This window comes from Volvox carteri (assembly GCF_000143455.1).
Source record: "Volvox carteri f. nagariensis unplaced genomic scaffold VOLCAscaffold_43, whole genome shotgun sequence".
Classification (NCBI taxonomy): domain Eukaryota; kingdom Viridiplantae; phylum Chlorophyta; class Chlorophyceae; order Chlamydomonadales; family Volvocaceae; genus Volvox; species Volvox carteri.
The window spans coordinates 692,296-704,097 of record NW_003307586.1 but is presented as its reverse complement, the minus strand read 5'-3'; the positions used below and the strand labels follow the sequence as shown (position 1 = coordinate 704,097).

Here is an 11,802-nt window from a genome sequence, read left to right as displayed (position 1 = left end):
ATGAGACATCCAGTTTGCGCTTCAACAAACCAGCTCCGTCTCCCAGGACTTCAGTCTACATGTAGAACGGATATTGGATGCTTTAATCTACTCTTCCTTGGTGGAAATGGCGCATCCGGCAGAAGCACAGCGGCTTGCGCCGTAGCCCATTCGGGGCGACGGCGTCACACGAAGCAACCCGGGCAAAGCGCGGAAGCACATGAAAGGCTTATTTCCACGAATATTCCGCTCAGCGCCAATCACGCTAAAGCCGCTCCCGTAGGGCTTTCCGGCGCTGCTGCTGATGCCGTACACTTCAGCCAGCATAGTGGCCTTTCAGCTGACCATGTGACCGAGAACCCCCAAGCACAGCCCGATGGACGTGCTGGGTCCCCACGCGGCGCCTTGCGAGCGGAAGGCGCAGCTGCTGGGAAGAAGCCGCGCCGCTCCAGCACACGACGACAGACAGACGACCTAGATCACCCTCCCTCGAGTGCAAGAGGCAGCGGCAGTAGCAACAATAGCGGTAGCAGCAGCGAAAGCCACGTTTTGGGCAAGACCACCCGCCGAGACAGCCGAAGAGGGGAATCAAGTGACGAAAAAGAGTTTAACAAGAACGGCGGTAGCATTAGCAGAAGCAGCAGGAATACTCAAGTCGGCAGTAGCAATGTAAGCAACAGCAGCAGCAGGAATACCCAAGTCGGCAGTAGCAGCTTTAAGGGGCCCAGGAAGGTCCGCAAAGCCAACGACGACGGCACCGGCCGCGGTCCGCCAGGTTGCCTTAGCTCCCTGTCGCAATTACCAAGTGATAAGGGCGTCGAAGGAGGAATCAGGCACCGAGAAGGATCAGGAGGACGAGGAGGAGGGGGAGGAGGAGCAGGAGGAGGAGCGGTAGCATCAGCAACAGTAACAAGAACCCTGGCTGTTGACGGCGTCTGGAGACCCGTCCTGGATTTGCTGCAGCGGCAGCGGCAGCGGCAGCAGAACCAGCACCAGCACCAGCGGCTGGGAGCTGGCGGCGGACAACAAAAGCGCCGCACACTGTCGAAACCACTTGGAGGAGGCATCGGCACCAACACCGCCACTGCCGTCCTTGTCGTCACGGCACTGACGTCACCGCCGGCCCGCGCCGTCGCTGCGGCGGCCCGCTCCCTGGCGGCGGATTATGCGGTTATTGAAGCCTTCAACGCCGACGGCGGTGCGACGGCAGCGGAGGCCGTCGCCGCTGTCGCGGCGACGGCGGCCGCCGCTGCCGCTGCCGTATCGGAACCTGAAGGGCAGGTACCCGTACAAAATATCGCACTGGGCGAAATCCCGAGCTCCGCTTCGGGTCGTGATGCCGCCGCCGGGAAAGCATTCGGGCGCCGCCGTCGCGGCGGCAGCAGTGCTGCCGACGGAGGAAATGCCCCTACCTCAATTCCCCACGGCGACACTGCAGCCGTCGCGTCTGGCGCCGCCGTCGGGTTTGCCCCGCTGTGGCCGCTATTGCCGACTCAGCTCATGACATTGGCGAACGTTGGCGGAGGCGACGGTGACGGCGGCGGAGTTGATGGAGATGATCAAGACCCGGCGGTGCTCGCGGCGGCGACCATCGTTTTGGAAGAGGTCTCCAGCTCGATCCTCAACCACGGCATCTACCCCGTGCGCTACGGCGCCACTAAGCTGCGCACAACCATTCGCACCGCCGCCAAAACGGCGCAAGCTGCCGCCGCCACAGCAGCAGCAACAGCAGCAGCAGCCGCAGCCGTCCCAGCAGCCGGAGGCGTAGCCGTGTCGAAGACAACAGAGGCGATTGGATCCGCCGCCGCCGGCGACCGCCAAACAGCTGCCGTACTCCAGGCAGCAGCGAAGGCGATGGATCAGATGGAGGAGCTGCTGCTGGTTCCGGAGGCAGTACGCCTTGCCGTACAGGATGCTGCCAAGTTCGATGCACGGCACCTGAGCGGCGCGCAGGTGGCGGCAGTGCTGGCGGCGCTGGGGTCGTTGGCGCTATCCCTGCCACCGGACGCCCGTGCCCAGCTGGCGGCACGAGCTCTGAAGCTGCTGGCAGCGGGCCACGGACCCAATCAGCAACAAAGTCCGCAGCAGGTGCGGGGGGCTCCGACGTCGGGGCCGCCGCTGCCGCCGCCGCTGGCGGCGCTCCTGATGCTCCTGCTGGTCACTGTGCTGCCCCAGGAGCTAGCGCACCGTCAGGTGCGGTGGCTCATGTGGGGCCAGCTGCGGGAGATGCTGCTGCCGCCGTCGCGAAGGTGGCGGCAGGGGCAGGGAGATGCAGCTGCGGCGGCAGCGGCGGCGGCGCCGGTGGCAACGGAAGCGGAAGCGGCGGGTGTGGCCATCGATTATGGTGCGGGTACGGCGGTGCCGGGGCCGGCAGCGGCGGAAGTTGCGGGGAAGCTGCCGCTGGTGGCGGTGGCGGCGCTACTGGTGGCGGCAGACAGGTTACAGGTACGACATGACGTGTCGGTATGGGTGTATGTGTACGGTAGATGGTAAATGGCGGGTTGCTTAAGCAGCACGTACGGCTTCTGCGCGGGCGGCTATGGCGCACATCTCTCCAGGTGAATGTAGCACCAGTGGAGCGAACGCAGCACCCGCAGGAGTCGAGGTTGTACCCACCATCACGACCATAACATCGCCGTCATACGGCTGGATGGTACGACATGTACTGCCCGGTCTCTCCCTCCGCGGGGAGACGCGGGGAACGGGGGGCTGCTGCCCGGGGCCCCGAGGCCTCCGGCCTTGCGCCGAAACCACACTCGAACGCGAAGCAGAGAAGCTGGGGTCCCACGGGGCGGGGGTTGGGGAAAAGAATTGTTTGTTTTTGTGTCTCGTTGGGGTCATTCAGAAGATGAAGGTGAAGGGAACTTAGGGTTTTTACCGTAGTTGCGATACAACTTGCGTGACTTCGTACTGTTGTACGACCCGCGCACGTGAGAAATTTCCCCCTACGTCGTTCCCGCATGAAAAGCTGCTCCTTACGTAAACCTCCCGCACCCCCTCTCGCACCGTCCGGTACCTTGCCGTACAGGTGCTCCTAAATGCCTCCGACGTAGAGGAGGCGGCTCTTCAGCGGTTGAGTCGTAACGCCCGCCAACTGACGGCACGGCAAGTGGTGACACTGCTGCGCTGCCGTACAGACAAACAAGCGATGCTGGGGAGCGACGTGCTGGCCAGGGTGCGCCTTTGTGCGTATGTATGTATGTATGTATATGTTTGTATGGTTGCCCGGCTCAGTCTTTTTTTCCGCAGGACGGCTCTCCCCCCGTCCTTCCTACCTCACCCCGCGGTGGGGGAGTACCCCCCCCCCAGGTAGGGCAACCCCTTCCCCCCTCCGGTCTTGGCCCGCGTGTTCCCACCCGTGTCGCCCCCAGTTTGTGGCACGGTTGTGTGCCGCTGATGCTGGCGGCGGCGGCGGTGGTGGTGGTGGTGGTGGTGGCGGTGGTGGTGGTGCGCTGCAGTTGTCGGATGTGGTGCCCCTGTTGGGGTTGCTGGCGGACCAGGTCTACCTGCTGGAGAGGAGGGAGCTGGCCAGGATGACGGGTGGGGTGGGGTAGGGTGAGGTGGGGTGGGGTGGGGTGGGGTGGGGTGGGGTGCCTGGGACCCTAGGAGAGGGCGGGTCGGCTGCGGAGGTGCCCGGAACCGACATCCCCGGGGGGCCCGGGCCCCCGCCTTGGTGCCGCCAGCATCTCCCTGTTGTAGCGCGTTAGAGCGTTACAGAACTTAATCGCTGCGTGATTAAGGCACGACTTGATAAGACTGAGCTACGAACAGTCTACGAATATCTTAGAGTTCAGACGTGCTTCCTTACCAAGGAATGACACGCACTTGAGATACCTACAGACTCATCGGTTCGAGCAACCAATGTAGATCTGAAGAGATGTCGGACAATAGAAGTTGTTACGGCCTCCTAAGCAACGAGTATTTATACTGGGAGGAAGCCTGGGGGAGATATCTAACAAAATACCAATGGGAAGGATTCTAGAAGCCTACGCTTCTAACGCCCCTTACTCAGGAACGAACCCAGCCCTTGACGGAGCGAATCCGTCCTGTAACCTGTCGGCTCTCGCCGCTATTACGTGCTAACACTCCCCTACCTACCTACCTACCTACCTACCTACCCAGGCTAGTGGCCACGGCTGAAGATATAACCCCCCTTTCACACAGTCATACATACATACATATATACATATATATACCTCGCTAGCTAACTGCTTCCTACCTACGTGCCTGTTTCCTGACTTGCTGGCTCCAGGGGGGATCTTCCAGGCGATCACATCGGCAGCTTCCGCGGGGTCGCTAGTCGCCGTAACTTCCACATCCGCAGGTACGGCAGCTGCTGCCACTGACACTGTGGTTCGTCTGGACTGGATCCAGCGGAATCCAGATCGGGATCCAGATCTGGATCGGGATTGAGCTTGTTTTGTTATACAGTTCTGGTAGGGTAAAGTGTTATATTGTTTTGTTATACAGTTCTGGTAGCGATACAATCGCTCGTTTGAATTATAAAGCACTTTGAAGATTTTTCACTGTCGCTTACAAATTTACCCAGCTCAAATTTTTGACATTCAGGTGCTGAACTGCGCCGGCTGGCGGCCCTGTGTGGCGAGTTGGAGGTGGGTAGGAGGGTGCGTGTGTCGTACATCTCGGGTACGGCATGACGGGGTTAGGATTGATTGACACGGGGGCCCCGTGTGTATGTCGGAAGAGTGGGGGGTCAGCTTGACATCGTCCAAGCTGGGGTAGGGACGGAACACGACACGTCGTCACACAGATATATGCGATTAAACCCCCCCTGCAGCTTGCTGTTTTGTTTTCCCCCCTCCACCGAGTAATCGTACACACCCCACCACACCACACCACACAACACCACACAACACCACACAACACAACACCACACAACACCACACCACACCCCACCACACCACACAACACCACACAACACAACACACCGCACGGCAACAGCATGCCGGTGGTAGCTGGGGAGCACCTCGCGCCACCCCCTCCTCACCTCACCTCACCGCACCTCACCTCACCTCACCTCACAAGTAGTGATACCCCAACCCTCCTCGATATTCCCGCCAAGTGCCGCACTCATCTAGCCGCCTCGCTGCCGTGTCATCCACCTCCTTGTCGAAGATACTGTCGCATATTAGGACAGACTGACACTGTCAGTCTGACAGACAGACAGACAGACAGACAGGCTGACGTATTGGCAGATAGACGGGAGATGTGCTTACTTAACTCTTTTGCATGTCTGTGTGTCATGCATGCCCATGTACGGCCATGTACGGTCATGTACAGCCACATCTATCGATGTACTGCTGTAAAAGTTTGTGTATGCATGTATGTATGTATGTATGCATGTATGTCCATGCTGGCAGCCGTTGCTGGGGCGTTTGCAGCTGGCGTGGGCGGATCCGGACCTGCTGCGGGAGGTGCGGGACGAGCTGGCGGGGTTTGCGGCGTCAGGGGGGGCACATCCGGAGGCTGCAGTGCAGGTAGGCGAGCGGGCTGCGTGTGGGGGGAGCCTGTGTGTGTGTATGTATGTATGCCGGGTAGGGAGAGAGAGCAGCGCATCGCTATTAACAGGCATGTATGTATGTATGGGGAAGAGGAATGGGTGTCTTTGTGTGCCATACCGTGTGCCACTGCCTTCAGCACCCTTCGTTCATGCCGCTTTCCTGTACTGCACATGTACTGCATATGCACTGCACCTCACGTTCGGTACGTCCAATATCCTCCTCCCTTTTGCTCCGACCCCCCATCCATATGGTGCCATATCGTATGTCATACATTGTACGTCGTATGTCGTACGTCGTATCCACACAGCATCTTGAGGCGGCTGATGTCCTCCCCCAGTCCCTGACCCCGGTGACACTGACCTTGTCAGCTACTACGTTACAAGTAGTCCCCCAACACGCAACCCCCCCGCCTCCGCACCTCCTTCCGCTCTCCCCACCTCTCTGCCTGGCCTGGCCGCCCTTCAGGCCTGGCGGGCTCTCCTGCGCAGTCCAGATTACCGCCGGTCGGAGTACGGGCGACTGGTCCGCGGTGGTGGCAGCCCCGACGAGTTCATTGATGCGGCGCGGAGGGAGCTGCTGAGCCGCGTGGGGGCGGGTGGGGGGGAGGGGAATGCGGACTGGAGTGGCAGTGTGCTGGAGGTGATGATGGCGACGGCGGCGGCGGCAGGGGGGGAGCTGGGAGTGGATGTGGGAAGGGGGAGGGAGCAGGAGGCTGGAGAGGAGAGGGCAGGGGGGCAGGGGAGAAGGGGATCGTGAAGTACCTTTAGTCGTGTGTGGGTTTGCGTATATGGGTCAGCGAGGGGCAGAGCTGGGGGAGGAAGTAGGTGAGGGGGGGGGAATTGCAGCGAGGTGTATTGGGGGTATTGACAAAAGGGAAAATGGGGAGCGGCTGCAGGGTTGGTAGTTTGGCGGCTCTGGGCCAGGAAAAGCTGGATGGTGGGAGAGGGAGGCAGCAGGGTTATGAGCAGGGGGCGATAGTGCGTGCAGTGGGCAGCTGCAAGGGCTATATGGCTGTTAGTAAAAAGGTGGCTGGTAGTAAAAAGGTGGCTGCGAGGGCTGGCTGCATTAGGGTGCTCGGTCGTGTGCTGCGCGATGGTCGTGTTACATAGCGCAGAGGTTTTGGCCTAGTAGTATCGATTGGATACTTGCATATTCATTCCATAATCTACTAGGAGATGGCTGGGATGGTTCTTCTTCGTGGGTTGATCCGCGACGTTGGTCGGGAGCGGGCGATTATGGCTAGCTCATGAGATATGTAGTCAAGGTCACAGTCGATGGACTTAGGTTTGCACGCTGGATCGGTGATGATTGCCGAACATTCTATCTCTACGGATGTTCGGGTGACTGGATGAGGAGGGGTCTAGGGGTCTAGGTGGCAGCATCGAACTGCCTTGGACTATCAGTTCGTGGCGAAGTAAATGTCGTCCATGTCCCCCCAGGCTTTAACGGAATCCCCCGCATTCGTGCGAACTTGTTATCTGTAGTATTTAGAAAATTTACCGGCTTGCGCTCTACGGGTATGCTTTGCATTACATGGCCGCATTTCCACCGTCTTGGCCACGGATTTTCATGCGGGGGAGGAGGATGTGTCCAGTGTTGAATCTTTGTGGCCGGGAATGGGAGACCTTTGCTGCATTGTTTTGACGGGGCATGTAACCGTTATTAACCGTTCACAACCACGTCCTGTACGAACTAGCTTAAAACACTGTTGACATGTCTTCATGAATGTGAAACGCTGCAAGTAGTGGCTTATAATACGTATATGATCTCTTGGAATCAATTCCTATCTGGTGGACCTGCGAGTACATGGCTGACATTCCGCATAAGTCGAAGCGAAGGCTATTGGAGCCGCATCTTAGTCTTCACAATTAAACGTAGCAAGCTATATACGGCATAAAATAAAAGATTCGACCGTATGGAGGCGATGTATTTCGATGTTTGTTCCTAAGCAGGCAGGCCACCTCTACCCTACTTCGCAGTCCGATGGGTTTCTTGACTTTATGGACCTTTTAATTGTCCGATATGCCATCCACAGCGCCAAGCGACTCTCGTTCCAGTCGCAAGGGACGTCCCGGCAGCGATGCGGGTGCCATCCTTCCTGCTATTGCGGAATCCTCGCTGGTGTTCCCTGGCGACGCCCGTGCGGTCTATGAGGGGGAAATTCTATCCAGGCCGGGGCTCCAAATTAGCAGCCTTCCGAGTCAAACCAGCCGCTCGGAAGCATGTCTTGATGAGATGACACCCCCACAGCTTGTCACCGTCGTCATGCCCACGGACGCATCCGAAGGCCAATTTGTGGTCCGCGGTGATAAGCCGCGTAATGGCGTGGTCTCTGTCAGCTTTCAGCGCCTTGAGTCAGCGCAGAGCGAGGTGCTGGACACCCGGATTTCCGCAGCGGTCAGCGCACCAGATTCTTCAACCGACAGCGCAGCGGTCAGCCGGGGCGGCAGCAGCTGGTGGAAGGTGGCCGAAGCTTCTGGAGAGGGCATCCTGCCGCACGGCCGCACCACGGATCTCCAGCTTCACAAGCCCGAGGCCTCGGACTTCCTGGACGAGGAGGCGGAGGTGCTGCGGCTTTCTCAGTCCGCGGGATTCACTGCTGAGCATGAAGCGGTGAGGCGGGGAATGAGGGGAAATGAGTCGACAAGCAGGGGAGGGAAACCCGAGAGGGGGAAAAGGGAGAGAGAACGAAACGAAAACCAAAGGGAAACGGAGGACCCGCCTGGAGGACCCGCTGCTCCGTCCTCCCCTGAACCCCTGGTCGCCGCAGTGCATGTGGCGGTAGGACAGCTACCGGGGAAAGGGTGGCGGGGGGGGGAGGGAGGAGGCCGAGGGAATGGGAGAGGGGATGTGGGTTGCCCAGATGGGAAGCAGGTGGACAGGGGGTAAGGGAGAGTGACCTGTGGGTGTGCGGGGGTTGCTGGAGGATCCTAGATATGGTGATGCTGCGGGCAATTGGAAGGGAAGGAATGATGAGGTGTTAGACGCTAAGCCAGATGCGGAGAGAGCTTGTCAGCGCCGGTGGTGGTGAACACGGTGGTCAGAAACCGCTGGAATGAGTGCCTGGTGGTGGACAGTGCCGTGAATGGTTTACACACCGGGCAATCCACGCCTGCTGCGGGCTGATACGGCACCTATAACCTGGGTATACTCGTGCTGCTTTACACGGGCTCACCTAGAATCCTAACCAGCTCCTTTCCGGGCGGGACACCAGTGCCGTACTGACACGCATCCCGTACCTTCTCTTTCTCTTCGTCCCCCTCTTACCCCTCTTACCCCTCTTACCCCTCTTACCCCTCTTACCCCTCTTACCCCTCTTACCCCTCTTACCCCTCTTACCCCTCTTACCCCTCTTACCCCTCTTACCCCTCTTACCCCTCTTACCCCTCTTACCCCTCTTACCCCTCTTACCCCTCTACCCCTCTTACCGGGGGGGGTGACATTGTATCGCGCCTGGTGTCCCCGCTCTCCCTCCCCGCCCACCCGCTCTGCCCCCGCCCACTCCCCATATGCACACACACACATACACACACATACACACACGTGCGCGTAGGACCCGGGCTTCACGCTGCTGCACTACGTGGCGCTGCTAGGTCACGGTACCCTCGCGGATGCGCTGTCCGCCACCCGCCGCACCCACCATCGTTTCGCGCGCCTGGCCGAGTGCCTGATCAGGAAACATAACCAGGCGGTGTACGTGACGGACAAGGTGAGTGTGTACATGTGCATGGGTGTGTGTGTGAGTGTGAGTGAGTGTCCGTGTGGTTTTTGAGGCGGTGTAATGTGAGCCGGCCCTAGTGAGCCGACAGGGCTGGCCGGGGGCAGCTGATCAGGGAACGGATGTACATACGGATGTGGGGTCGCAATCCAGCGCAGGAGTAGCGGGCAGTAGCGATCCAGGAGGTGGGGGGATGTGTACGGAAACGGCTGCGGGTTGCGGAGCTGGGTGTATGCATGTGCATGTGCATGTGCATTTGGACGTTGAGGATGATGGGCTGGCTGGTAGAGTCCCTTCATCCCTCTTCGTCTGCTTCACCCTCTAGCCTCTGGGAGGCACTCAACACTCCATGTGGTTCGGCCGTACATACCCCGTCACATGAACTGAGCCATCCACTTCCAGGATCTGTTGTTTATTCCTCTCTTTCTTCCCTCCCGTACACCCTGCCTTGCAGTACGGCTGTACCCCTCTTCAGTTGGCAGCTGCAATCGGCAACACGGAAATGGTCAGGGTGCTGCTGGAGCCGTACGACCTGCCCGCTGCGAGCAGCCAGGTGCTCCCCTCCTCGGACAGCCGCTACAGCTACCTGAATCACCAAGACTACCAGGTGCGTCTCAGGATAGACACGTGCTACTGCTACTGCTACTGCTATTGCTACTGTGACTACTGTTGCTACTGCTGTTGCTGTCGCTGTTGCTAAGTACTGCTGATTGCTCGGGCTGCCTCAGCTCGCGTCGTTACATTCCTCTCCCCTCGGACACGTGTGAGCACATGCAACCTTCTTTCTCTCCTTCGGCCCCTGTCCTGTCCTGTCTTGTTTTGTCTTGTCTTGTCGTATCTCGTCCCGTCCTGTACGGCCGCTGATCAACCTGATGCGCTCTGCCGGCTCCTCCGCGACAGATCCGGTTCAGCTCCCTTCACGGTGCCGTACATCACGGTCAGCACGAGGTGGTTATTCAGTTGCTGCGCCACGGGGCCAACCCCCAGGTTCTGGACAACACCAGGCTCCCGGCGTTCAAGGTAGGGTGGAGGGCTGGAGGGGGGAGTGGGGAGGAGGGCTGGAGGGAGGAGTGGAGAGGGAGGGCTGGAGGGGGGGGTTGGAGAGGGAGGGCTGGAGGGGGGAGTGGAGGGGAGGGCTGGAGGGGGGAGTGGAGGGGAGGGCTGGAGGGGGGAGTGGAGAGGAGGGCTGGAGGGGGGAGTGGAGAGGAGGGCTGGAGGGGGGAGTGGGGAGGAGGGAGTGGAGGGGGGAGTGGGGAGGGAGGAAGGGAGAGAGGGAAAGAAGGAATGAGCAGGTAGAGAGGGAGGGAGGGAGGCGGGAGGCGGGAGGGAGGGAGGGAAGGAGGCACCAGGCACGAGGAAGAGATGTGTAAGAGAGGCTTGTAGGACAAAGGTACACTTGTTGTTGGCCAAGTCGTCGACGAGGTCGGGATGCATTTGGGCCCTATGGTCAGGTCTGCGCGTGGGACAGGCGTCAGAGTTGAGGGGTTCCCTTACCCCGGCTGCCAGCCTGGGTGTGTGCGAGGTCCAGCTGGCATTTGTCCCTCGGCGTCCTGTCCTGCCAAGCAGAGCGGGCGGCTGCCCAGCCTTGTGTCGGGGCGGTGGGCCTGGCTGCTTGCCCAGATGGCACCCGGGGACCCCTCCCTCCCCCCTCACACATTTCCTTCCTCTTCCGCGTCTCTTTTTCTCTCTCTCCCGCTCCCCGTCCCGGCTGGCTAGGTCCCGGCAACCTCCCACAGGGGGCCATGGCTCAAGAAGTCCATGTCGCGGCGCGCTGGGGCCCGGGAGCACCCGGGCCGGGGGGAGCACCCGTCGAGGGGACCATTGCGACCGCCCACCTCCCTCCCTCCCTTCGTGTCTTCCCTGCCCTGCATGATTGCCCCCCTCCCGGCGGTCCCTGCTGCTGGCGTGGTGGCTCTGTGTGTGTGTGTGTGCATATTACACGTGCCTATCTGTATTTCTGTGCTTCGACTCTGCCTGTGTGTGTTTCTGTATGTCTATACGGTTGTGTGTGCGGGGGTGTGCGGGGTGAATGCAGGTGGCGCCTTCCGTGGTATCGCTTCAGAAGCTGCTGCGACTGGTGCTGCGGCATGCTGATAAGGTGCCGGTGAGTGCATCTGTGTGATCTTGTGTCTGTCTGTCTGTCTGTCTGTCTGCCTACATGTTCGTCTGTCTGTCTGCCTACCTCCGCCTCCTCCTCCGTCTACATCTCCAGCTCCACCTCCATCCCTCGCCCATGCAGACTTGACAGCTCGCCGCGCGTCCACTCCCCGCAGTCCCCTGCAGGGCCTTGTGTCCTTGTGCAGCCGTCAGGCCCCCCACAGAGTGCCCCGCGGCGCTATTTGTTGAGGATTCATCAAGTAACGGCCGCGGGACACCTCAGAGATGTGCTTTGCTGGTGTCGCGGGCCACTATATTGGGCCCTGACGCCCCATGGTCTGCCCCCGTCCTCCCCTGCCGCCAAGCCTGTCCAAGCCCTGCCTTACGCACACAATCACCAGCCTCCCTTCACGGCACTACTCACCCCACTCCGCCCCACCCCACTCCGCCCCACCCCACTCCGCCCCACCCCTCCCCGCCCCACCC

The 11,802-nt window shown here is 60.2% G+C and overlaps 1 protein-coding gene across 1 annotated transcript in view; it reads left to right on the top strand.

The window, feature by feature from the left end:
- The window catches only part of VOLCADRAFT_95366 (uncharacterized protein), a gene marked incomplete at both ends in the record, with an annotated part of 24,930 nt that continues 13,128 nt past the window's right edge, over positions 1–11,802 (top strand). The window contains 15 exons of the mRNA XM_002954505.1: positions 1–1,260; positions 1,477–2,067; positions 2,155–2,424; positions 3,008–3,154; positions 3,351–3,529; positions 4,232–4,303; positions 4,354–4,415; positions 4,549–4,592; positions 5,361–5,477; positions 5,967–6,096; positions 7,537–8,114; positions 9,055–9,210; positions 9,674–9,826; positions 10,120–10,239; positions 11,255–11,323. Coding sequence (XP_002954551.1) covers positions 1–1,260; positions 1,477–2,067; positions 2,155–2,424; positions 3,008–3,154; positions 3,351–3,529; positions 4,232–4,303; positions 4,354–4,415; positions 4,549–4,592; positions 5,361–5,477; positions 5,967–6,096; positions 7,537–8,114; positions 9,055–9,210; positions 9,674–9,826; positions 10,120–10,239; positions 11,255–11,323 — 3,948 coding nt within the window. The remainder of the gene's footprint in view (positions 1,261–1,476; positions 2,068–2,154; positions 2,425–3,007; positions 3,155–3,350; positions 3,530–4,231; positions 4,304–4,353; positions 4,416–4,548; positions 4,593–5,360; positions 5,478–5,966; positions 6,097–7,536; positions 8,115–9,054; positions 9,211–9,673; positions 9,827–10,119; positions 10,240–11,254; positions 11,324–11,802) is intronic.